General features: G+C 38.0%; 1 protein-coding gene across 2 annotated transcripts in view; it reads right to left on the bottom strand.

Moving 5' to 3' along the window:
* The window catches only part of rabgap1l (RAB GTPase activating protein 1-like), a 139,331-nt gene extending 121,178 nt beyond the window's left edge, over positions 1 to 18,153 (bottom strand). For both annotated transcript variants that reach the window (XM_036586151.1, XM_036586153.1), the window contains exons 1-9: positions 18,044 to 18,153; positions 9,351 to 9,531; positions 8,689 to 8,866; positions 7,398 to 7,605; positions 6,022 to 6,196; positions 5,623 to 5,783; positions 3,844 to 3,954; positions 2,009 to 2,075; positions 358 to 460 (exon numbers count right to left, since the gene is read on the bottom strand). In XM_036586151.1, coding sequence (XP_036442044.1) covers positions 358 to 460; positions 2,009 to 2,075; positions 3,844 to 3,954; positions 5,623 to 5,783; positions 6,022 to 6,196; positions 7,398 to 7,605; positions 8,689 to 8,866; positions 9,351 to 9,488 — 1,141 coding nt within the window. In that variant the 5' untranslated portion in view covers positions 9,489 to 9,531; positions 18,044 to 18,153. The remainder of the gene's footprint in view (positions 1 to 357; positions 461 to 2,008; positions 2,076 to 3,843; positions 3,955 to 5,622; positions 5,784 to 6,021; positions 6,197 to 7,397; positions 7,606 to 8,688; positions 8,867 to 9,350; positions 9,532 to 18,043) is intronic.
* Between the last annotated feature and the right edge of the window lie 5,975 nt (positions 18,154 to 24,128).

Genomic DNA, 24,128 nt, shown 5'->3' with positions numbered 1-24,128 from the left:
ATTCTATTTGTCAGTCAGCAATGAAAATGAATCAAACATGGCAAACCCATAAAACCTGTGCAATAAATAAATGAATCTATGCTGCTGTAGCACCTGCAGACGTGTGCCATTCCCTGAATCACAGACACAAAAACTACTCAAGAAAGGCTCCCACACAAACCAGCATTATGCATTCTGTAAAGGTTAAACAATTGTGAGGGAAATATGAATTTATGACAAATGTCATAAGTGGACCTCAAGGTGAAAAAATATAAAATACAAGACAAATTTAGGATATGTGACCTTTAGGTCAATCAATAACAGCATACCACTGAGTGTGCCTTTTGTTATAAATAACAACATCATGTACAACCTCACCTTTTGGCGTGTCCTCATTGAGTGCTTGAAAAGCAGGTGTGTTAGGATTCCACGTTCCAGTGATCACGTAGGCCTTCCCATCGGCACTCTTCCCCATGGACTCCTATATAAAGTAATAATCCCAGCCACCAGTGAGGTGTTTGGTACAAACAATGCTAAACTTAAACACTGAAAAACAAAACCAATTAGAGTACAGTTCATGAGAGTAATGTAAAGAGCACTTTCAACTATCCTAAATGGGACAAAGAGATCCACTTTGTGCTGTTAAAGCTGCTGTAGGCACAATATTTTTTTAGCTAGAGATGGCGCAATATCACTTTCCCGATATCACTATTGATATAGCTTTAAAATGAGCTATTTTTAATGTAAGCACTTCACTTGAGATAAGCATCTAGAAGTAGGCTATCACACTTTACTACCCAACAGGACGAAATACACAGTTAATAGCATCACATTACACTGTCGAAACCTGATATGAGGCCACATAATGACTAATTTCCATACACATAATTGCGATTAACTATTTCAATGTCTTTCTTAGTTCACTCAACTTTCAGTACAAACCTAAAGTGGCCAAACTGCTGATTTCTTCCTAGCTGTCTATACTTCCCTCCCAACTGACAACAGACAGCTCAAATAAACAAACATTACTCACTGCTGCCCTCTAAAGGTGTTACAGCACCAGTCAGAGGACAATTTGTTGTTTATGTGAAGCACATGATGTGTAAATGCATTTTCTGTTTAATTTTATTTGCATGCATTTGCCTCAGCTCAGCAGATGAAATGTGCCCAATTGTTTGATGTGATGTAAACATGACTGTGAAAGCTGACAACTGTGGAAAATAACTGTGGTCAGCTTAAATCATTGCAATCAGCTCAAATAACTGGCGTCAGGCTATAATATCTGGGACAGCCCTACCAGGTTCAACCTCTTCCTTCCTGTTTCAAAAGTGAAATGGTAGCAAAAGCAACATCATCTTAGATTTATTCATAATAAACAGATTTCAGAGATGGTGAATATAAAATTGTGATTTATTTCTTTAGATTTTTTTTTGAGTAACTCTGGTTTACAAGTAATTTAGTTTAAAAAATAAGTTTTACAATTAGGGCTCTAACAGTACTGTCAGATCTGTTATGTCGTAACAAGCAGCGAAGCCTAAAATAATACAGAGATACAGTTTTGTAATTTCATCAATTCAAACCGATTTATAAGAGGAAAACTGCTGCATTTTCTTCCCTCATTAATTCCATAGAATACAATCATAGCTCATTAAACTACACTGGTAATTGTTTTAGTTCTGAATGTGCTAGCCTCCTGTGCTGAAGCTGCTTGAGGCACTATGTAAAAATATGTTCCTAATGAATAATAAAAATACTTGATTTCCATTTCTTGGGCCTATAAATAGCAGACGCAGAATGGATATTTAAAACAGTGTTGCAGCATGAAATAAGACGCAATCAGTATACAAGGCACAGCTCTATTAAAAACCACTCACAAGGTAAACAACACACTGTTGTAAATTAGAGGACAACCGAGGAGAACAGATGTGCTGATAAACACATATGTTAAAGTAAACAACAGAGCACAATTAAATTAAGATGCTTGAAAGACCTATAAGAGATGATTGAAGAATCCAGGGAGGTGTCTCACCATGTCTAATAGGTGCATGTCACTGTTCCGAACCTTCTGCCCAGGACTGAGCAACATGCCAAAACATCTGAAGTAAAAGGGTCAAAAAAGAAGGAAAAAGGTTTAAGATAAAAGAAAAGAGCCATCTGCAAAACCTAATTCTTTCTTACATAATAAAGAGAGTTCAAATCTGTTAATTTGGACTGAATTTGTTCTGTAAGTCAGTAAGAAAAGAGGGAAAGTCTGCTGCTGTAACTAGAGTGCCATCGTGTGGCTGTTGATGATATTAGACTTAACACATCAGCATAGAAATCTAAGCATGTATTTGTTCATTTGAGAGCAAGCATATACAAAATTAATATCACAATAATTACCTAACCTTTTATCACGGTTTATGATATCATCACAAGATTTAAGCCCACTATATTATGCATTTCAGTGACCTTCCAATTTTTTACCCCAAAAAAATGTTTTATCCTTTTCATTTTCACTGTCTGCTTTATTTCATTTCACTGTACAGGCCTAACGCCCAGCAGAATGCCTATTCATTACTACCTCTTGACGTGACGTGTAATAATATCTGCAATAATAATGTGTGTCAGAGGAAAAACACGGATACAAAACACAAATTAGAGATAACCAAGCTCATCTGAATATACAGAACTGATTTTGACATAAAAGGCTTTAAACCATACTAAACAAACCCGACATAAGAATATGATTTTTCTTTACCAGTTCTGACTGCTAACAACCTAAGTGTCAACACCAATAACCCTGATGCTTTATTTTTTTAAAATGCTTTATTTTTTGGTACAGATTGTGCTAGTGGATGGACATGATGACAGACAAAATGAGAAATAAAAGACTTCGGCCACAGACCCAAAGACATTTGCGTTGTTTTAGTTAGGTCTTACTATTTGGAGATGAGCAGAGAGAAAGAAACTGACCATAACTTACTTCTTCACACAGCCCAAAACTGAGCAAACACAGTGATGTCAGAGGGGGAGCTGATTTCACAGTTCATGAATATGTAATTCAAGGCAGTTGTGATTTGCTGTAGTCAATACGCACAATCTAAGATTGCACCAAATTTAATGTAATACCAAACAAAGTTGTTAGGGGGCAGTGTAACAACACATTAAATCTTCAGAGATCATTTTTATGCACTTATCAGGGCACAACATGTATTGTGCAGAATAAAAATATGCTGCAAGATTACAGTTTTGATCATAAGGGAAAAACACTATCCTGGACCATTTAAGAAAAAACATTACATGTATAATACAATATATGTACATACATGTAGTGTTCTGAATGCAGTTTTGTAATAGCAACAATGCGTTTTGGTGGTTATACTTTTTGTGGATTTCTGTCTGTTCACTCATGAGTTCATTCATTTCTGTTTTTTTAACCGTCTCAATGGTCAACATGTTTTCATATCTCCTAGGTTCTCCTTCTTTCAAAGCAGGTGGCAACAAGTTTGACCTAAACGCATTCAGGGTATTTCAAAACGTCTACAGTAACAATATAGTGCATGCTGAACATGACTGTATACTACATTATATTATTCAATATAGACAAGTCAGATACATGCAACAGGCTGGTTTCTGCAGCCGGTCTCAGGAGGTACTTCAAGTTTCCTGCTCAGAATGAGAAAGGAATTTACAAAAATAGAACTGGCACATCCTTATGAAACTGCTACGTGTAGTTAATGTGTAATGAGGTTGAACGTGGGCACACTTAACTTAAACCTAAACAATATGCAAAGTGAAAGCCCCTGCAAGCACTGTGGCTGAATTACGGTAATATTGCAGCTGTGTCAACAATGAACGGAGCTATTGTATTTATACTCTCACCTCTCTATACCCAGTTCCTTGTTTGAGATCTGCTGCACTGTAACCACCACTTTCTTCTGCACACCTTGCCGCAACTTGAAGTAGTATTTGTCTCTATCTTTAGGAACGGGGCTGCAGGAGAGAGAAGAATCCATCAATATTTATATCTAAACATTGACCATATAAAACACACAAATAAAACTTTCAAAATTTCAGAATTGCATGCGTTGCTCTAGGGCTACAATAAAAGACTTCAGAACTGGTTAAAACTGGTACTGATATTTGAATAGCATTAGTAAGAGCAAGGGAAATTTGATCAAAGTTGAAGTGAAAGCAGCTATGAACGCTTTTAGAGTGCCTTCAGAAGCAGGTGTGAATTTGTGGCAACATGTTTTACAACAACAGACATTTTAACACTAATATAAGTAGTAACAATAGTGTTAGTGCTACTACTACTACTACTACTAATAATAATAATAATTAAAAATAAATAAAGAAAGACAAACATTAAAGTTCTGCATAATTACATCATTAAGAAGCAATGTCATTCAGAGTTTGATGTGAAACTGAGCTACATTTGTTTACTGAGATCAGGTTTTGACCTGAAACATACATTTTTTAAAATCCATTCGTGGTGCAGAGGTACGTGCAGGAAGTTGTAAGCCCAAAGAGCCCCCAACAATCCCTCTATGCATACCATATTCAATTATTTTAATGCATTAGTATTCCCAGTGCAATGAATCTGCATTTTACGTAGCTGTCAGCATATTTTAGATTTAATTATGTTTTTTTTTTCATCACTCCATTTACTCTAACCACCAACTGAAAGCAGCCAACAGCAACCTACACACATGCACAAGGCCGTATACATATGTAATGTAATAATACACGGACATTAAAACTCATGAGCAGTGAAAAAAGAAACCGATCCACTATAGCCGGGTCTATCAGCCCCACTGTTGGGAAAACATCTTAGTGATTTTAACATGGTGCGTTCTGGTGCATGCTGAGGCAAAAATGCAGAGGTAAGTGCTGTAGAATTATTTAGTTCATTGAATTAAACAACTATGCAAATAAGTCATGTCCAAATATCATACTGTTCTCTAGGGATTTTGAGTTATTTGTAAAAATTTGTTGCTAACAATTGCAAGGTCAAAAGATCAACATGTAAGAAATTTGGTTAATGTATCAGAAATCACTTGTGTCCTCCTACAAGGCCCACACTGCATCCAAAAAGGGAATGTCATGCTTAGACACAGATGATCGCTACTTGTGATGTAATTTGCAGCCAGCTAAGTTCTCATAGCAGTTACAACAGTCAACAGAAATCTAAAAAAAGTCAATTTCAGACACAATGAGATAACTGACTGTCTTGGTTCCAAACAATAATTTATAACAATAACTTTTTTAATAATTACTTTTCAATAATTTTCATAGGAATTAATTATTAATAATTTTAATAATTATTTTTGTAATTACTTTTGATTCTCTCTAAGAGTTCTCTGCTGGCACCAGTGCCCCTCCCCAATCCTAAAATTAAAATCTCCAAGTCTACACAATTCATGTGAACGGCTTTTTCATCATTCAAAACGACTGATTTTACTTGATGACCGGCGACAAGTTTACATGTATGAATACATGCTAAAAATTTGTTTATGAAAATTATAATGACAAGAATGAAGTCTTAAACAAAGATGTATAATAGAAGAGCTTAGCAGTTAGGCTACTAACTCCCCTGTTCACTGCCGCATTGTTTTAGGTGGTTAGGAACCTCTGGTCCAACATTTGATCACTTCTGACCTGAAGTTGCCTTTGCCGTCGTCCTCCCGCACCTCCAGGGATACGGTGAAAGTGAAGATGTCGCTGTCAGGTGACTGAGGCAAGGACAACTCACGGCCATCTGTAGCAGCTTTGGACGAACGCTTAAAGGCCGTCGAGAAGCTATAAAGAATTCGGCTCACCTGTGCAGAACAGAGGAAACATAGCTTATGATATGTGTTCTTTTCCCCCTCTTTCTCTGAGGCTCTTCAAACATTAATAGCTTTGGTCCTCATTGACAATAATTTTTAAAAGCTCTGAATCTGGTGTTCAGATCAGCCAATTCAGTATGTGAACTGTTAGGAACCACAACAATTGAGCTCTTCAGGTATAACCACACACCCAGTGACTCATATATAACAGACAAAGAGGGCCACTCACAGCCTCTTTGATATGACAGGAGAAGACGTGAATCTGGAAGTCCTCTGAGCTGCGGTAGCTTTCAGTGAAGGAGAAGCAGTCACTTTCCAATGAACCCTCCTTCCCTCGGGCACAGAACAGCACTTTATAGATGGGGAAGGAGGCGATCTCTGTGCCAGAGGCCTGATCAACAATCCTAGAGTAACAAACAAAAAGTAAACTGTTATATTGTCACAACACTGCAAGGAGATACATGAATATAAATATAAATCATGCTGCTTTGTATTTTTTATTTTTTTTTTGCAATTTAAAATCGTTCAAATGTTCCAGCAAAGAATGCAGACGTATACACTGCTGTATATCATTTGTCACATAATACGTTATCAAAAAACAATTTATACAGTGGAGATTGAAATGTAAGAGACTATACACCAAAATGTAAATTGATATTTAAAGTATTCTGAGAATTGACGTGGCCAAAAAAGTCAAGGTTATTACATAAAAACTGTAATTATCTATTTATTCTAATTTCTTGACAAAAAATAACAATGAATAGCTATTTAATTAGTAAGATTCAGTCACTGCTTTTCAAATATAAGATATTCTAGATATTAAATGTTATTATAAGTTATTTTTCAATGTTATACAGTTTTTTTGATTATTATGGTATCATATACAGCACCGTTCATCACCGAAAACCTCCTAACTTCCCAGCCTCTTACAAATTGTTTGACATCAACAGAATATTAGCAACCTATTAGAGTCACTTTATACATGTATCTGCTACAAAATTTATTTTGTCTTATTAAAAATAGTGATTCCAAACTTTTGAGCTGTGATTCAAAACTTCTGAATAGAGTGCAGAAATGCCATGCAAAACATCTACTGCACTATTTATCGCTAGCCTAAAGCTGTTCAGGGATGTGTCTGCGGTTTCACAACGGGCAAAACATAAAAATGAACATCCAAATTCCTGTGAAGACTAATATAAGTTTGTTTTTATGGCATGTGTTAATTCTTACCACACACACAAACAGATTTGGTAACAGAAGAAACAGAGAAACCACAATCACCCCCACTGATTTCCAGTGTGGGTAGTGTTGAAATCATCTGACATTCAACAATAGCTTGCAAATCACTCACTGTACTCAACTGCCAGGAAAAAAATATTTGCCATCAACTGCTATGGAAGAGATAAAATAGTAATACACTGTCAACTCAGTGTGGGACAATGCACAACAACTCAAAGGTAAATGTACTGATGCTGGCCAAAGCGCTAATTTTCACCTGTAGTTCCTGAGGTAGGACTGGAAGTGATAAGTCAGAAACAAAACAAAATAAAAAAGACAGACAAACAAACAGACATTATAACAAGCATGCATCAGTGTTCGTCTGACCTGACACAGCCGTCTGGGCCGTTTGGTACATGGAGAGTGACGGGGATGGGGCCAGGACTTTCAGCCCGCAGTGTAGCCATGGCCTTCTGGGCCTCAGGCTCACTACGTGGGAACTTCACCCAGGTGCAGCCCAGGTAAGATAGTTTACTGAACTGCACACTGTCCTCCTCTGGAATGACTGGACTGCCCACTGTCCCCACTGTGGCTTCTGAAAAAGAGGCATAACATACCATGGGCTGTCAATGAGCTGTCAGTTTTTTTTGTTGCCTTTTTTTAAATGTTGCTTCCTGTATGCAACTTTATACAGTGGCTACATGGTTTAGTTCCTGTTTTTATCAGAAATGTAGTGATGTATTATTTAGAAGAGCAATAAGATTGCTCCTTAAAAATGCTACCAGGTAGGAGCACTCAGTCATTCCACTCAAGGTTGCTTCTAAGAGGAAGTGCCAGGAAGGGACACAGGAAGTGAGTATAACCTTTAATCATTCAACACTTTCAAAAGCAACAACAGGAACCAGTAACAATAGGAAGAGGGCCAGCAGGCATTTTTTGACGCTTCCTCTCGCATACGAACTCAAGTGTGCACAGCCAAACCTTTTCACTGCCATTTATTGCCTCGTGTGGGGAGATGTGTAATAATTATGGACTTCTACTGGAGAGCACCTGCATTCGGATGCAACAATTAATCAACAAAATCAAAGACGCCTTAAAAATTATTACCTAAAACAAAAGCGCTATGTTTATAATACGCACATGGACATTTCATGTACATTACAGTGCATGATAGGAAGTCTAGGGGGCGATATAGCCTCTATTAGTTGTACCATAAAGCAGTGGTGGAGTGCTGGAGCTCTACCTACTGCAGAGTTTAGTTCCAACCTGTATCCAATAAGCTGCCCCACCTCTGACTTAACACTAATACATCTGATTCAGCCAATCAGGGACTTGGGAAGAGGTTCAATAGCTGGAGCAGGTGTGGCAAATTGTGGTTGGAACTAGGCTCTGCAGGAAGGCAGCTCTCCAGAACCAGGGTTGGAGACCACGGCCATAAAAGAAGAAACTGCTTCACAGATGTTGAACGATGGTGGTACTGTGACAGGCCAAAGTGAGAGGAAACAGCTGGCATAACAGCTTGAATAGTTGATTCACTGAACAGGAATTGCAAGATTAATTGATAATAGCAATAATTGTTAGGTGCAGCCTTAGTCTGAGTGTATAAAGACCATCATAAAGGTCTTAATTTCCTCCCTTTCTCCTTTAAAAGGCTGTGCAAAAACAGAGCAAAACGAACCATTAGGTGTTGTATTCAGCACCAGGCTAGGAGGCCTTTTCTGCAGCCTGGGTGCTCCTGAATCTTGTGAGCTCTCTCTAGACTCCTCTGGCGTCCCTCTCCTTTCTTCTCTCCCCAGCTCATCCTCCAGCACCTCCTCCATTGCCCTCTCCAGCTGCTCACTTCCGTTCCAGGACATCTGAGAGCACAAAACAGGCTGTCAAACAGCTTACTAAAGCAAAATTTTTCCCTGGCTGTATGGAAGCAGTGATACAGATAAAGGAATTGGCTGATTTCACTATGTTTTAGTACTTGTTCAACACTTTGAAAGTTGATGCAGTTGAAATGTATGAAACATGGCATCTAAATGCAACTGGCTAAAAGTAAGATAAATATAATCCAAGTGCACCACACCATTCCAAATGCATCCCAAATTCATCCAATTCCAAACTAGGCCATGTGTGTAGAATTTGAAAAGAGACTGTGAGTGTTAGGGCTAATATGAACCACATACCAGTCATGTAAACACCCACAGAAACACTAGGCTTGGTCACAACGCACACAGTTAAAGGGCGTTTTTTAAATTAGCAGGCTTCTGCGATATTAGTACTGTTGCCAAGCCCAATATCCCAGTAACAATTATCAAGTGATATACTGTTCAGCAAGCATGAGTGTGGAAGTACCTTGAGTCTTGGCCGGCCTTCTGAGCTGGATGGAGAGCCTTCGGCTCCGGGCTGCACCAGCACAAACTCCTCACTGGTGACTGTGGACACGGATTCAGTGGAGCCGCTCACTTTGCCCAGAGACGAGCGGTCATCCATGATAGCCAGGGACAGTCTGCCCTCCAGGCCCTCTGCTGCAGCCCTGCACAATATATCAAAATTAGTTAAAGGTAAGGCTGATCAAAACTGCCTTTGGCTGTGAATATCACCGTTGAAAAGTCTGTGATCAATGTGTTCAATAATATAAGCTCAATCTGATTTCAGAGAAATGTGTCAAAAAAGTGCAACATGCTAGTCCTGTGCAAATTCATAGCTTTCAGAGTTCAGGTTAATAACAAGCCAGGAAGCTGTAATAAAAAGAAATTTAAGATGTGTCCAGAATGATAAACAGAGCTGTATATGATTCTGAAAACTGAGAAAGCTATTTAACATCAAAAACAACGTTACAATAAAATCAATATTCACAATGCCTCGTATCTGAGAGGTGGTGATCAAGTTAGTTAGACTACTGATAAAACATTTTAAATACATACTTTCTGTTTCTAGTTGATACAGTCTAAATCTACAAATTATTATTAGTATATCAAATTACTTCAAACCTTTGAATGGTGCTGCTCCCTTTAATCTTAAAACGCTGCAATTAACAACTTTCATCTATTAGTACGCCAACTTCTTCACAGCCTTATTTGACTTATCTGTCAAATCACAATCACAGCCACAAAGAAAGCTGCAAACACACATGAACGTGTGAAGAGCTATTAAATGCAATAACCGCATCTATGATATCACTCAACAATCTCAATCATCACTTTCCGTAAACCAGACCAGACATGGTACATACTTGTACATACTCTTGCAAAAAACGTCTAGAACTGCGCGACATTAAGAGCAGGAGAGGTCAAAAAGACAAGTGGAATAAAAGAGCACAAACAAGCTGACATCACTAACACAACACCAACGCCTCAGGCTAGATTACAGGAGCGTCATCAGATAAATGATAGCTTGACAAGTGCAGTTTAATCGCACTTATTGTCTGCTGCTTATCTCACAAGACTAAGCGATCCTTTGCAAAAAGGTGGGTCAGTAAGGTTCAGATGCTATGAGTACAAATAGAGATTCAGTCTTCAAAAGCAGATAATCCATTTTCAATATCTGAAAACTACATAGTTTTTATTTATATTTTTAAAGGGGAATTTCACCATTTTTTACAATTTCTGGGTAATTAAATGGTTGAAAATGTAAGCAAAGTCATTAAGAGTGGTTTGACATGAAATTCACTGTTTTAGAGAAACTTACAGGGTCAGAACTGTTGATGATGGTGGTGATGGGAACCAGATATCCAAAGAGTTACATGCCATTCAAATCTTCCTCACAGAAAGTTATTACATGAAACTGTTACGAATATGACGTCTAAGACTTGGTTTTAGTGGTCGGAGACCACAAGATGCTCCTATTGTGCACTTTTTTCTAACTTAACAGACCCAATCAGAATGCTGGCAAACATAATGGTTGGTTTTACTTACGGGTGGGTAACACTGGATACAAAACATTGACAATAATGGTACAATCTTGTTGTGTTGGAGGCTGTAAGAAAACATAATACAATTTCCTTTATGGTTTTTCCTGTTTTCTAGCTTTCAAAAGCAAGTAGAGCTACTATCCCTCTGAGGGATCCTCTGTCTTTACTGACACTTGCAGCTGCAGCCAACAACAAATTAGCAAATCCTTTACTCTTCTAGGTGAAGATGAAGTTTGCCCAGCGCTATTACATCACCAGTAAGAGTGAGTGAGAGTGTGTGAGAGTGTGTGAGAGTGTGTGAGTGTGTGAGAGTGTGTGAGAGTGTGTGAGAGTGTGTGTGTGTAGAATAGTGCAGTATTTTTATATCAGTCAATAAGGTAAACTAACTGGTAAGCAGGGTAGCTAATTAGCCAAATTAGATGTTTTGAATTGTTAATCGTGGTTATCATTATGGTTCCAGGTGTCTCTTGAGCAGGTGGGAAATTAGAACTAGAACCTTCAGTTTTTTGGGTCGGTTCTTGGTTTTGAATGTGCAGTGGGAAAACATCCTTAGAAAGGGTGAAAGCTTCTTCAGTAAACATATATACATACATACATCATCTAAACCGCTTATCCTTCTGGGTCGCGGTGGGGTGCTGGAGCCTATCCCAGCTGTCATTGGGCCGCCCAATTCTTCAGTAAACACTGCATTAAAATGTGTGGCTGCTTTATGTTCATGATTATTTGACAAAAAATAATCACAAAAAGTTATTGACCCAGTGAGGTCAGTTTAGAAAAGATTTCTATTTTGCCAATTTCATGGTTAAATAACTCAGGATTAAATCCTGTTGTATCAGTGCAGCACTTCCTGTGTTCTCCACCCAGAAGTAAGTTCACTGCTGCTGTGACGTAACGCTGATTTCTCCTATAGAAAGGCTTTCAATACAAATTCTATTTGAATAAAATCTAGAATTTTTTCTACACTCCAGCTGGCACGGGGACAACAAATTTGTGCAAAAGTCTCAAAAAACCACCAAATCCCCCTTGAGAGTCGTCTGAACATGGGCTTCAAAGGAAGGAATAAAAAAAAAAAATGTGACTTGTTTGTATTTAGTCTGTGTCAAAAACATGCTTAAACTTGTACAACTTGCTGAAATAGTGCAGAATCTTGAATGTATCTTCTTCATTTTGTCACAACTTTCATTTAATTTAAGTTTATTATCTAGTTATAGACTAACTATATAGCCTACATTACACTAGACAGTTTATAATAACCTTGTAAATTCTGTCATCAAAATCATAATACTGGTCCTGAGATGACACTAAGACGATGTGAAATGCTTATCTAACCACACTTAAAACTGTGGTAGTCATCACCACTGTGTAAATGCAGCAATTTCTTAAGTCTGACATCAGCAGGCTGTTTGTGAAAGGCTCCAGAGACAGAGAGCCTTTTAGCCCTATAGGCCTTATTCCCTACTGAAACACGCTGTCATGTGCTCTAATCACACTCTGTCAATTAGTGCCACTGAAAATGGCCCAAGATAAAGCTGAATGTTAACACAGCGCTCCTCTGTGTCGGACAGTCAATGTGCTGTTAACATTTGTTAGCTGTATGTTCCACGTTAGCAACGGACCTCGGCACTCAGTTCCCCATCCCTTATCTACCATAAGAGTGAGTGTACACGCTGTTACTACACTTCCAACCAAACAATATATTACAACACTACTGAGAATCAAAATATTCCATGTCATTCAGAAAATATGCCTTATGTAAAGATGTTCATTATTGGAGTACAGATTTTTGGTTACAAGTTCATTTAATTTCTGATAAACACCTTTTCTTTTCTTGAACTTTGAACAGGCAGATTTTTCATTCAACTTGAGGACTGTTTTTAAATTGTACAAATTAACTTTTCACACAAAGCGCAACTTGTTCTGGTAGCCCAACTTAGTGATGCAAACTCTGACTCTCAATGCCTGCCTCAACTCCACTTCATTTTAACCAGTAATTAGGACATTTAGCCACATGGCACAGTGCTAAGGCTACTACTAACTACTTTTTTAACATCATGTCACTTCTGTTGAACGTAGCTCTAAGCTATATCCTACAAATGTGTTTGTTAGCTAATGGTGAGCCTATGTGGTTAGTCCCATTGAAAGAAAAAACAACCTAATTTACATTCATTTAATGAGCTTTGTTAGCTTTGGCTAACAATATATGGTAAATATAAGTACACTACATTACGTTAGTGTCATATCTGTTACGTTAGGCTTTGTTTTTTAATACGATAAAGCCTAAAGCCTTGTTTATATAAAATGCAGGGATGTCTGATGTTTTCATGGGTCCTGTTTGTGATTTTAGGATCATCAGTTGTTATCGGTCAAAACAATTTGACAAAAATGGCATCCCTACTTTAGAGCATTCAACATTATAAAAGCACAATATTTGAAAGAAAAGTTGTGTTTTAGTGTCTCAATCTAATGCTCTATTACGTTAGCCCCAAGCTAATGCACTATCCACATACTAATATGCAACATCACATTATGTGAAGACATTTTTATTTTAAAGACACAACATATGCATCATGATATTTCATGTCTTTGAGGTTTGAAAAGTTGGAACAAATGAAAAAGGACCAGTAGCACCACATTAATAAAATCATACGATCGAAACCTATTTTTATTTTAAAAAACTAAAAATACAGTGGTTTATTTAATGTTTCACTTGCTGAGCTGCAAAAATCCAATTAACTAGACCTAATCCAATTGGAATGAAACACGCAGTTGGTCAGTGTTCTTTGACTGATGACAATATCCACAATACGGTGAGAAAAGTATATAAATGATATAATGGGACATAATTTAATACAATAACAATAAATACTGTGAAACTGGCCACACCTATACAATACACTGTGATACAGTTCGTTACGTTGTATTGTTACGTTCCTAGATTGTGGGGGTTCAAATGATGAATGAGGACTGTAGCTAACCAGCTATACTTTTTCCTTTATTTAAAAAAAAAAAGTCATTTTTAGACCTCTTTAATCTTATACTCTGAAAAGAATGATCATTTCTCTACACAGAATAAAGCATAACTTCTTTGTAATTCTCCAGACATTATTTTGACCCTTGCATCCTGTTTGTAATTAAGCCCTGCATGTCAGACAAGCACACACAGTGACTTGCATTACTCAGCGTGTGGGGGGGGCGCTGTTAAGTATGTGGTAACATGGAGTTTCCTCTTTTTTCCCCCTGTTTTAACTAATAAGTGCATCCGGTCCTGCATTTAACCAGGTTAAAGGACACAACAAGGAGACTTTACTAACGGCCGGGGCAAATAATGAAGAATCAGCTTAGCCTGAACAACTCAATCCATTAAGAAGGCTACAGGCAGATTTCCAAAGCAGCCTCTGCGATTAATGGACTGTAATTGTTAGGTTTCAGCAGAGTTTGGGCAACACAGTTTCACACAGCTCGCTTATTTAAACAAAAAAAAAGATGTGTTGTGAACTCATGTGACCTTAAAATAGTATGAGACTGAAACAAAAACGAAACCAAGCCAGGCACCTTGTAACTGACTAGAGCTGTCAATTTCCTCCTGAACGGGCAGTTTCCTGGTCTGGTGCATCCAGAGACACAAACATGCAGACTGTTCAGGCAGAAGTGACCATGATGCGAATGTCAATACTGTCAAAACTGATCGTATCAGTAATCGAGTAATCTAAAGATTTCGTTATGATTAATCAAGTAACCTGCATTTTTAAAAAAACGCACAACACCACAGTGGACTTGTTGAAAATGTCCATTTTAATTAAAGATGCACTGATACCACTTTTCCCCTTCCGATCTGGGTTATTCTCACAAACATGACAAATACTGGAACCCAACTTGGAAAAAAATTTAATGACGAAACCTTTTTTTTTTTTATATATATACAATCACTATAACATTGATACCTGATCGAATAATCAAAAATACGCTTCAATGTTTTAACTGATTTTAAAATGAATTTTAGTATAATTTTCCAAATTAAGTGACCAAATTCTCATCACCACAACACAGTAAGGTCTGAAGATAAATCTGCAGATAAGTGTTTTTTTTTTGGTGCAGTTTTTCTTTTCACAATTTGTACATTTTTATCCTGTTGTCAACTATTTTAAAGCTAATTATTAAAATATATATTTCTTTATCCTTTTTCCTTGTGCTAAATAACATCTGGTTGTTTTGGTTTTATATCCTTATAATTTTCAAGGAACACTTTAAAGTACAGAGATTCAACAGTTAAAAGTCATTTTTTTCTAATTAAAAAAATATATAAAAATATTATAAATATCAGTAATTATAAATATCTGAAACAGATGCGTGTGGACACCTTGCGATAGTGAAATAAATAAATATATAAATAAATAAATAAATAAATAAATAAATAAGTAAATAAAATTGAAAAAAAAAACGTAAAACTTTTTGCTGTATCATATAGAGCTCCAAATGATGTACTACATTATATGAATATTTTATCTATGTGATGCTTATGACACTCAAATATTTATTGACTTTTGAGGCATTTTTTTGAGAATGAGACATCTAACCCAAATACTTAATATGTACCTATAAATTCTGATTTTAACACCATTCAACATCCCCCCCTCCCCAATATTGCACTGGTAAAAGCAGTGTCACAAAGATAACCTACTATGCTCGAATGAATGGCACTAATTAGTTAGATAACTTCACATTTTAATGGTTTCAGAGTCACAAAAGTGCTGCTCTATGGTATGGTTTGTCTTTAAATGATCAATTAAATTGGACAGACTGAAATCCCTGCTGGCTGTGGACTCCTCAAAGTGGCATCACAGATTTCACAATGAGCATTTTCACTACTGCTTGCGTAAAGCGTGAAACAATCTCACACAGCTGTTACTGCACTGCAAGTGCCAGTACTGATGCAACTCTAATTTAAATAGATTATTTTTTTAATCCGGTAATCGAGACAGCCTTACATTCCAGCATTTTTCAAGGCCTCAGCAGAAGCGCCCAGATACATTTCACCCAACGCTATTGAATCGCACACTGCACTGTGACAGGGAGTAGCACACAGGCTGTCTCCATACAAAGCAGCTGCCATTAACTTTACATGGGTGTGCTGCAGCCACAGTAGGCCAGTTAAGGAGGAACAGGCTCTGCAGAGATTAGACCACAAGCATTTTTCTCCATTGAGCACACCCTCAGCAAAACAGGAGCGATGGTGCAGTTTCCCAGAAATCAATTTTACCTCAAAGACAATAAACAGCCTACCATCAACCAGCCATGCTGAATTCCTGAAAGCGGTCGACATGTCCACTGAAACAGTGCAGAGCAGATAGATGGTAAGATGGTCTCAAAAAAGGTGGAGTTTAGTTTTTCCCTGTCTGACTGCTCCTTCAGCCACATGGCAGTGATGAAACTATGGGCAGAAAAACTTCACCCATTACATCACTCAGCACAATTAGCACTGTGACAGGGCAAAGAACAACTCGCCAGCATTTCCACATAAAGAGTACCTAAAAAAGGCATTGTGAAACGTCAGCCTCTCAGAAATAAGCTTAGCGTTGTGACTGCACAAAGCTGTGGTCAAAGCTCGCCACTATCTGTTATGAGACATGCAAAACAGCAGCACTGAGCTTAGTAAAATACACGCAGAAAACTGTTCAAAGGGGAACTCCAGCGATTTTTCTAAATTTCTGCATGATTAAACGGTTAACATGTCAACAAAGTCATTCAGAGCGGTTCGTTGTGAGACGCTCCGTTCTTGAGAATTTTCAGATTTGCTCACGGTGAGACGTCCACCTCTACAAGCTCCCTCACAGAAAGTTATTACATGAAATGGTTTTGTTCCAAAACACATTTTATTTGAATCCATTCATGGTGGAGGGGTACATGACATATGTTCCAAGACTAAACGGTCCCCAAAGAAAACTTGTTTTTCAGATCAACCATTATTTTACCATCATCAACATTACATATATGAACTCAGAAGACACGTCTAGGCTCACTGGTTGTTTTGGGTAGTTAGTAAAATGACTACATTTGTATTGTAGACACTGGGACCTCTGGTTCCTATCACAAACAAAATCCGTGTCTGTAAGGGTCTCTACAAATGAACTATTTCACATCATACCACTCTGACTGACTTTGTTTACATCTCAACCATTGAATTGTGGAGAAATTTTGAGAAGTCCCCTTTAAATTCCCCTTTAAAGGACATGACCATCTTACTGCAGCGCTTCATGTACTATTTCTCTCTTTTGTGCAAGTTTGTGGATGTGCTGCTTCAGGGTGGTCTAATGTGGCAGCATAAACATACAATTAATGAGCCCTCCTTAGCAATAAGCCTCACTGATTCTCCACGTATAAGTAACCATAAACAGACTTGCTTAACAAGTTTTCAGGGTAGCAGCAAACAGAGCTTCCTTGTCTTCTCTATGTATTTCACTGTCTATGCATTCTCTTGTATGCCACAGTTCATGTTTCTGACCAGTTATTCTAGCTGTTAGGTTGCTCTTCACTTGCATAATGTCTGCATGGTCTATAATGCCATGGTCTAACAATACCACCACGTTATTAGAAACAAGAGCACATTTAAAACAGCCCGGACTGGGCAACTTAAACCAACTGGAAAAGCATAACACTGAATCTTACTGTGTAGTTGCTCCTGCTACTGTAGCTGTACTGTTACTTGCTAAAGTAAGAAAGCAAAGTAACACAGGAAACGTGACCTCAAGTCAGAAAACCCGAGGCTTGTCAGCGCTTCTTTATTATTACATTTGATAAAACACTTCGCTTCACCGCGCACTGTTATACACAAAACTACTCCCATGGAATGAAGTAGCTTAGCTTAGCTAATCTCCCTGTGAAGGCTAAGCTAGCTAATTTGTTAGCAACCTCTGCTGAGAAAACAGGCAGCTCGGCTAGCAGGCTAATAAATTCGAGGCTAGCAGTGCGGGGCTAACTGATAAACTATTATTGTGATTTTCTGATAAAACAGAGCTCACCAAACGCAACATGTCACGCTGACGTACAAAAGTGTCCAGCGAAACCCGACCTTTGCGTCCAAGTGATGTCAAAAATCATGCTTTCTGTTTTTGAGCGCGGCAAAAGAAGCATAACTTACTTGCTTTCGGAGTTTGTGTTGCCCGGGGTCGGAGTGACTGTCAGCGGGGGCAGTTCGCGTTTTACCCCGGTTAGAAAACACAGAGAGCTCCGAGAGCTCCGACTGGCGATATACTGACTCGGGAACGAATCGGTTCTTTTCAATCGGCTCTTCTAATCATGCAGTGGAACCGACGAATCTCAACTGAATCGAGTGTTTTTTGTGACGTGATGCTTTCATGGAGGATGACAGGAGTGGGTCAATAAAATCTGATACAAAATGTAAAACATGTCGAATGTAAATGAATGTCAACCACAAAATACTGTAACCAAAAAAGTACTACACTAGAAAAAAAACAGTGTTTTCATTTTGAAAATATTACGGCTTCCGACAATTATTGTTGCTGATGTTGTGTTAGTTGTTATGTGTAGTGTCCGAGGAGGGTGGGCTTTGTAGTGCATATAATGGTTAGAAGTGCCAATCCTCCTTGTATGTTATGTCCTCCATGTTGCCCCCTCCCCGTGTTTCGTATTGTGATAGCACTGGACTGGCATTTCTGGCTGCTTTTGAAGTGTCTGTTCATTAAACATAAGAGAGCAACACAGCTGGCTGGCCCCATCAAGAAGAGGGCAGGCGTAGCACTTGGTACCTCCTTCTTCCAAGCTATGTCTTCTTTGTCGTCTGCCTTCAAATTCGTTGATGCACAGCTCAATTTCTTCAAACTTGGTGGTCACATCCCACTTCTGACACCAGTATAGCATCAGCAGAGAAGAAGACTAAAAAACATTGTGCGTATGAACACATTCTCTTTATTGAATAGGCAGTTCAACAGCAAGCAACTACCCCTAGTTAACTGCAAAGCCCACCCTCCTCCGACACAATTACTCCAATCAATAAAACTACGACTAAACCACGCAACAGCAACAACAGTCTGTCTTTAACTGGGAGCATGACACCTCCCGAGAGCTACTTTGCATGACCACACCCCCTAAGTTCCCCACGCAGCGCAGAACCTATGGAGGACGCCACAATACATTCCTAAAGGAGCAAAAGATCTGCAGTTCTCTAGTTCACCAACTATCTTAAAGGGGAATTCCACATTTTTCAACATTTCTGCATTTTTCAGTCGTTCAGATGTAAAACAAAGTCATTCAAAGTGGTTTGATGTAAAATTGTGGACTGTAGAGAAATTTACCAACTCAGATGTCTTTATCGGGGTGGTGATAGGAACCTGGTGTCATGATTTCTAACACAAATAAATTTAATTAATATCCAAAATCACCAGTGAATCTACACGTCTTCAGAGTTTTTATATGTAATGGTAATGATGATAAAATACTGGTAATGTATCAGTTAGTTTTAGTTTTAAGTATATCAGTAAGTATGTATTAGATGTAAGTATTAGATGAAATCTAAACAGACAAAGCAAACTCAAAAGTTTGGGAAGAAATATTTTGAGGCTTAAAAAAAATCAATAATAATCTACCATAGTAGTTCTCTGTCACATACATTTGATTATTTTTTTCCAAGACCATTAAAATACTACTTATAAATAGTACGTTATATGTCAAATATGTATTTGTGTCACATATACCAAAATTCTGCCCATCTCTGTAACCTGAAGACAATTCATATAATGATTAAAATAATATTATTATTATAATAATACAAATTAATATATAAATTATATGATATTTATTTCATAACCTCAAAATATTAAGAACATCCACTATGAATTCACTTCCATTTTCTCTCTGTAATTATTTAACAAAGTAGGATTTTTCAGTTAGGCAGACATATTAAGCCCAAAGTACAGCTGGAATGTCTCTCACATCTGGACTTAAGTTATCTGGCTAAACTTAGAAATCCTGCTGTGTGAAATATCCACCTCGTTATACTATTTCTGTTATGTGTTACGTCCCACAAAACCAGCGTGACTGTTCATTGTCATCAGGCTCAGACATTAGATTTGCTGAACTGAACATCATGGTGTATCATGGAGAGAGATGAAAATAAAGTTTTCGTTGTAGTTGACATCCAGACTTACTCATCTCTAGCGTAATTAAATATCGGGGTGAATGAGAATAAAACTGACTCAGACTAATCATTGTAATCTACAGAGCCCCTAAGGTGACATGGTGATTATTTTTTAATAAGGCGTGGCCACAAAATACTAGATTGAGGCCACAAATTAAGTTTATCATAACTCATATCCTGAATATAATAATAATTTGTGGCCTCAATATAGTAATACTGGCCTCAATATAGGAACTAGAGGCCTTAATATATTCATTTGTGGCCACGCCTTATTAAAAATAATCATCATGTCACCTTAGGGGCTCTGTGGTAACCTAAAACCCCGGAATGAAAACTAAACGGAGGGTCGATTCACTGAAAGAGGCAGTTCTACAGAATCGGTTCAGTAAACTGAATCAAACACCATCCTAGACTATGTGGCTTTTTTCCTCTCGCTGTGCCGACACCACGCCCCTCGGTGATGACGTTTTAGTTCCAGCGCTCTTTCATTGGATGATACCGTGCTGTCAGCACAGTTTGAGCGCTGATTGGACTGTTGCTGCTCTTAGTTACACCACGCGTAGTTAGACCACGCGCCGCGGATCGTCTTTCATTACAGTAACGTTATTATTATTATTTAGACGGTGAAACTGTGAAAGGCGCTTTTACTGAGACACATTAAAATTACAGATGCACTGTGTGTGTTTACCCAAATCATTGGAAAAAGAAAAAGAACACACTTTTTCACCAAGTATCACCAAAATAAAATCAATATTACATCACCGCTGTAGGAGTGTGTTAACCAGGATCTTATGAGGCCCAGTGTGAGAAAATAACGAGAGGGCCTGCAACAAAACTGACCAATCAATACTACTAAGTGTTCAGTACTACTAGCTATTACTGTGGCTTCTTTGCAGGACACTGCACAATTGTGCAGATTGCACAAATGCACATCTTTATACACAGATTACTTCAATGTATTTTATACAGAAGCATATGTACACTGTGAATAATATATATATTTGTGTGTTTTTTAAGGACACTTGAACCGATCTTTAGCTGCAAATTTCATTTGTGCTCATACTGTAGTCTGTGTTTTTACAGCTGTTAGAATTTGTCAGCTACAACATGCACACACTAAATACTATTTCAATGCAAGTCAATGGAACCAGACTTTTTTCCTAGTCATTCTGGGTCATTTCTGTTGGTCCATTCATCATGATGTTTACATACAATGTAAAGGACAACAAGCATTTTCAGATTCTGTCAAAAACTGACAGCAGCAATATGTGTGTGTGTGTATATATATATATATATATATATACACACACACATACATATATATATACACACACTGTACAATCCAGAAGCTGTCTGTTTTTCGGTGCACATGAAATGAAATTCTTGACTCTTTAATCTACTACTACTACTAAAATTAATAATAATAAAAAGAACAAGACAAATATTGCTTATTTACTCACTACTACTTTGATCAGCATATTAGTAAGTCAGAGTCTTGCATCTAAAATTGCAAAAGCAGCAGTGTAAGGGATCAAGTAAAGATGTTACGAGGCCTGGTCATCTCTGGCGCCTTTGTGCTAGGGGCCCTAGTGCAACCGCCCAGCCAGCACTGCCGGTAGTTACACCACTGATCCTAAGCACATATCCAGGGATTTTTAATCACAGTCCACTTACATTGGTAAAATTCTTGAAAAATAACTTTTTGGCTGTAAAACAGGTCAAGTGTCTCCCACCGCACCTCACAGACAGCACCAGCTGGAACCATCCGTCTCAGCTCTCTCTCCATACATTTCCCAAATATATCCTGAATTCCACTCTACAGACGTCAGACATTTACCAGGTCAGCCTGGTAGTGAGGCCTGGGTCATCCTGTGGTCATTACACCCTCTAAAAGATAACAGTGCAAGAGGAGGGAAAGGAGGGTCAACAGATCCAAGACTAAAATAGTAATTTACTAAAAAAATTGTTATAGCACTGTGTTCCCTGTTACAACCTTCAGACTATACACTTCATTTTTCCTCCTCTAACATATCTGACTGAGTTTATGAAGGTTTAGAGTGTCAAACGGGAAACAGGAAAGGGCCTTACCCAAACGGTTGCAACAAATTAGGAAGCATAGAATTGTCTAAAATATCATTGTATGCTGTAGCACTAACATCAGCCTTCACTGGAACTAAGGGGCCTAGACCAACTCTTGAAAAAAACAGCCCCAGACCATTATCCCTCCTCCACCAAACTGATAGCACTATACAAAACCCAAATTCATCCATTAGGCTGACAGATGGTGAAGTGTGATTCATCACTCCAGAGAACACCATTCCACAGCGCCAGAGTCCAGTGGCAGCATGCTTTACACCACTCCAGCCGACGCTTGGCATTGCACATAGCGATCTTAGGTGTGAGAGCTGTGTAGATGGACAAGTTGTACATAATGATAATCGAGTCCATTCTCACATTATCCATAACCATCTGGTTTGGTTCCTCCACCTCACAAAAATGAGCCAAACTCCAACTCATGATCAGGACAGCGGAGCGGATCATTGGATATAGTCTGCGCTTCAGGACATCTTCAATAGCAGGGAGATGAAACGTGCTGGCAGAGTAACAGCTGAACCCTCTCATTCTGGACATCACCTCTTCCTGCCTCTGGAGAAGATTCAGGGCCATCAACGCCAAACAGACATGCTAACAGCTTTTCCCCCAGAGCTGTTAAGCTCATTAACCACGGTGGGCACCTCCCTTATTGTATTACAGTAACACCTCTATAACACAATGCTTGTTTGCACAGCTGTACAAATATTTGTATCTTTTTACAAATGTTCATATAATTCTGTAGTATTTTTGTATTTAATAGTTATTATATTATAAATCTACTCAGACCTGCATATGTGTATGTATACATATTCATATCTGCATATTCACGTATCTCTTTAGCTCCTTTCACATTGGCTCCTTTTCTTTATTCTATTGCTTGTATTTTTTTTATCTGTCCCTTAGGGCTTACTTGTCAACACTCTGTTTACTTGTCTGGTCTGTTCAGGATGTCACATGTCATGCATGTGTGCACTCACCAAGACAATTTCCTTGTATGTGTAACATTCATGGTGAAATAAAGTGATTCTGATTCCGAGATGCTCGGAAACCCATTTGATGAACAGTTCTTGCACTGATGTTGCTTCCAGAGGCAGTTGGAACTATGATACAACAGAGAACAGGTATATTTACATGCTAGCGCTTCAGAACTCGGTGGTCCCACCCTGTGAGTCTGCATGGTCTTCCGCTTTGTTGCTCCTAGATACTTCTGCCAAACTTGCGGCAAAGGTGGCATCCTATGACAGTGCCATGTTTAAGGTCACTGAGCTCTTTAGTACGGCCCATTCTACTGCCAGTGTTTGTCTATGAAGATTGCATGACTATGTGCTTGATTTTGTAAACATTTCAGCAATGAGTGTGGCTGAATCACCAGAACTCAATAATTAGGAGGGCTGTCCACATACTTTTGGCCATATAGTGAAGACACACTGATATTTTAACACCTCTTTGTACAAACAGCGCAAATGATACTACAGTTGCTTTCTAAACATGACACAATTTGCAAGGATAGAAACACAACATTTCTCACCAAAATCAACTAAGATTTTAATAATAATCTTTATTTTTTTTTGCTTTGCTGTTTCCATCCACTTTCAAACTATTACTCATATTGTAAGCTGAAAGAACAGTAAACACTAAAATAATCCTCTCCACGTCATAAACAAGAGTTTCAATGGGGTGCCAGTTTCCAATACACACATTACCTCAGAATGTGAAATAAAAGTGTTAACAAATAAATCAGTGTGATGTAATTTTATGAGTCATGCATTATCATGTGTTATTTGACCTCAAACATATACCAATAACACAATACTGAAATCAAGTATACTTCTTCATAATACAGTTTCATAAATTAATTGAACATTTTTGGCCAGATTAAATATCAGTTTGTCAACAAAAACATGTTCAAGAGCATTCATTTGGATTAATTCACACATGACCAGTGTTACATCACTTTAGGTAAGGGAAAAATAGT

The sequence above is a fragment of the Colossoma macropomum genome, unplaced genomic scaffold (assembly GCF_904425465.1).
Source record: "Colossoma macropomum unplaced genomic scaffold, Colossoma_macropomum, whole genome shotgun sequence".
Classification (NCBI taxonomy): domain Eukaryota; kingdom Metazoa; phylum Chordata; class Actinopteri; order Characiformes; family Serrasalmidae; genus Colossoma; species Colossoma macropomum.
The sequence above is the reverse complement of the archived record's forward strand: the minus strand, read 5'-3'. Positions and strand labels throughout refer to the sequence as shown.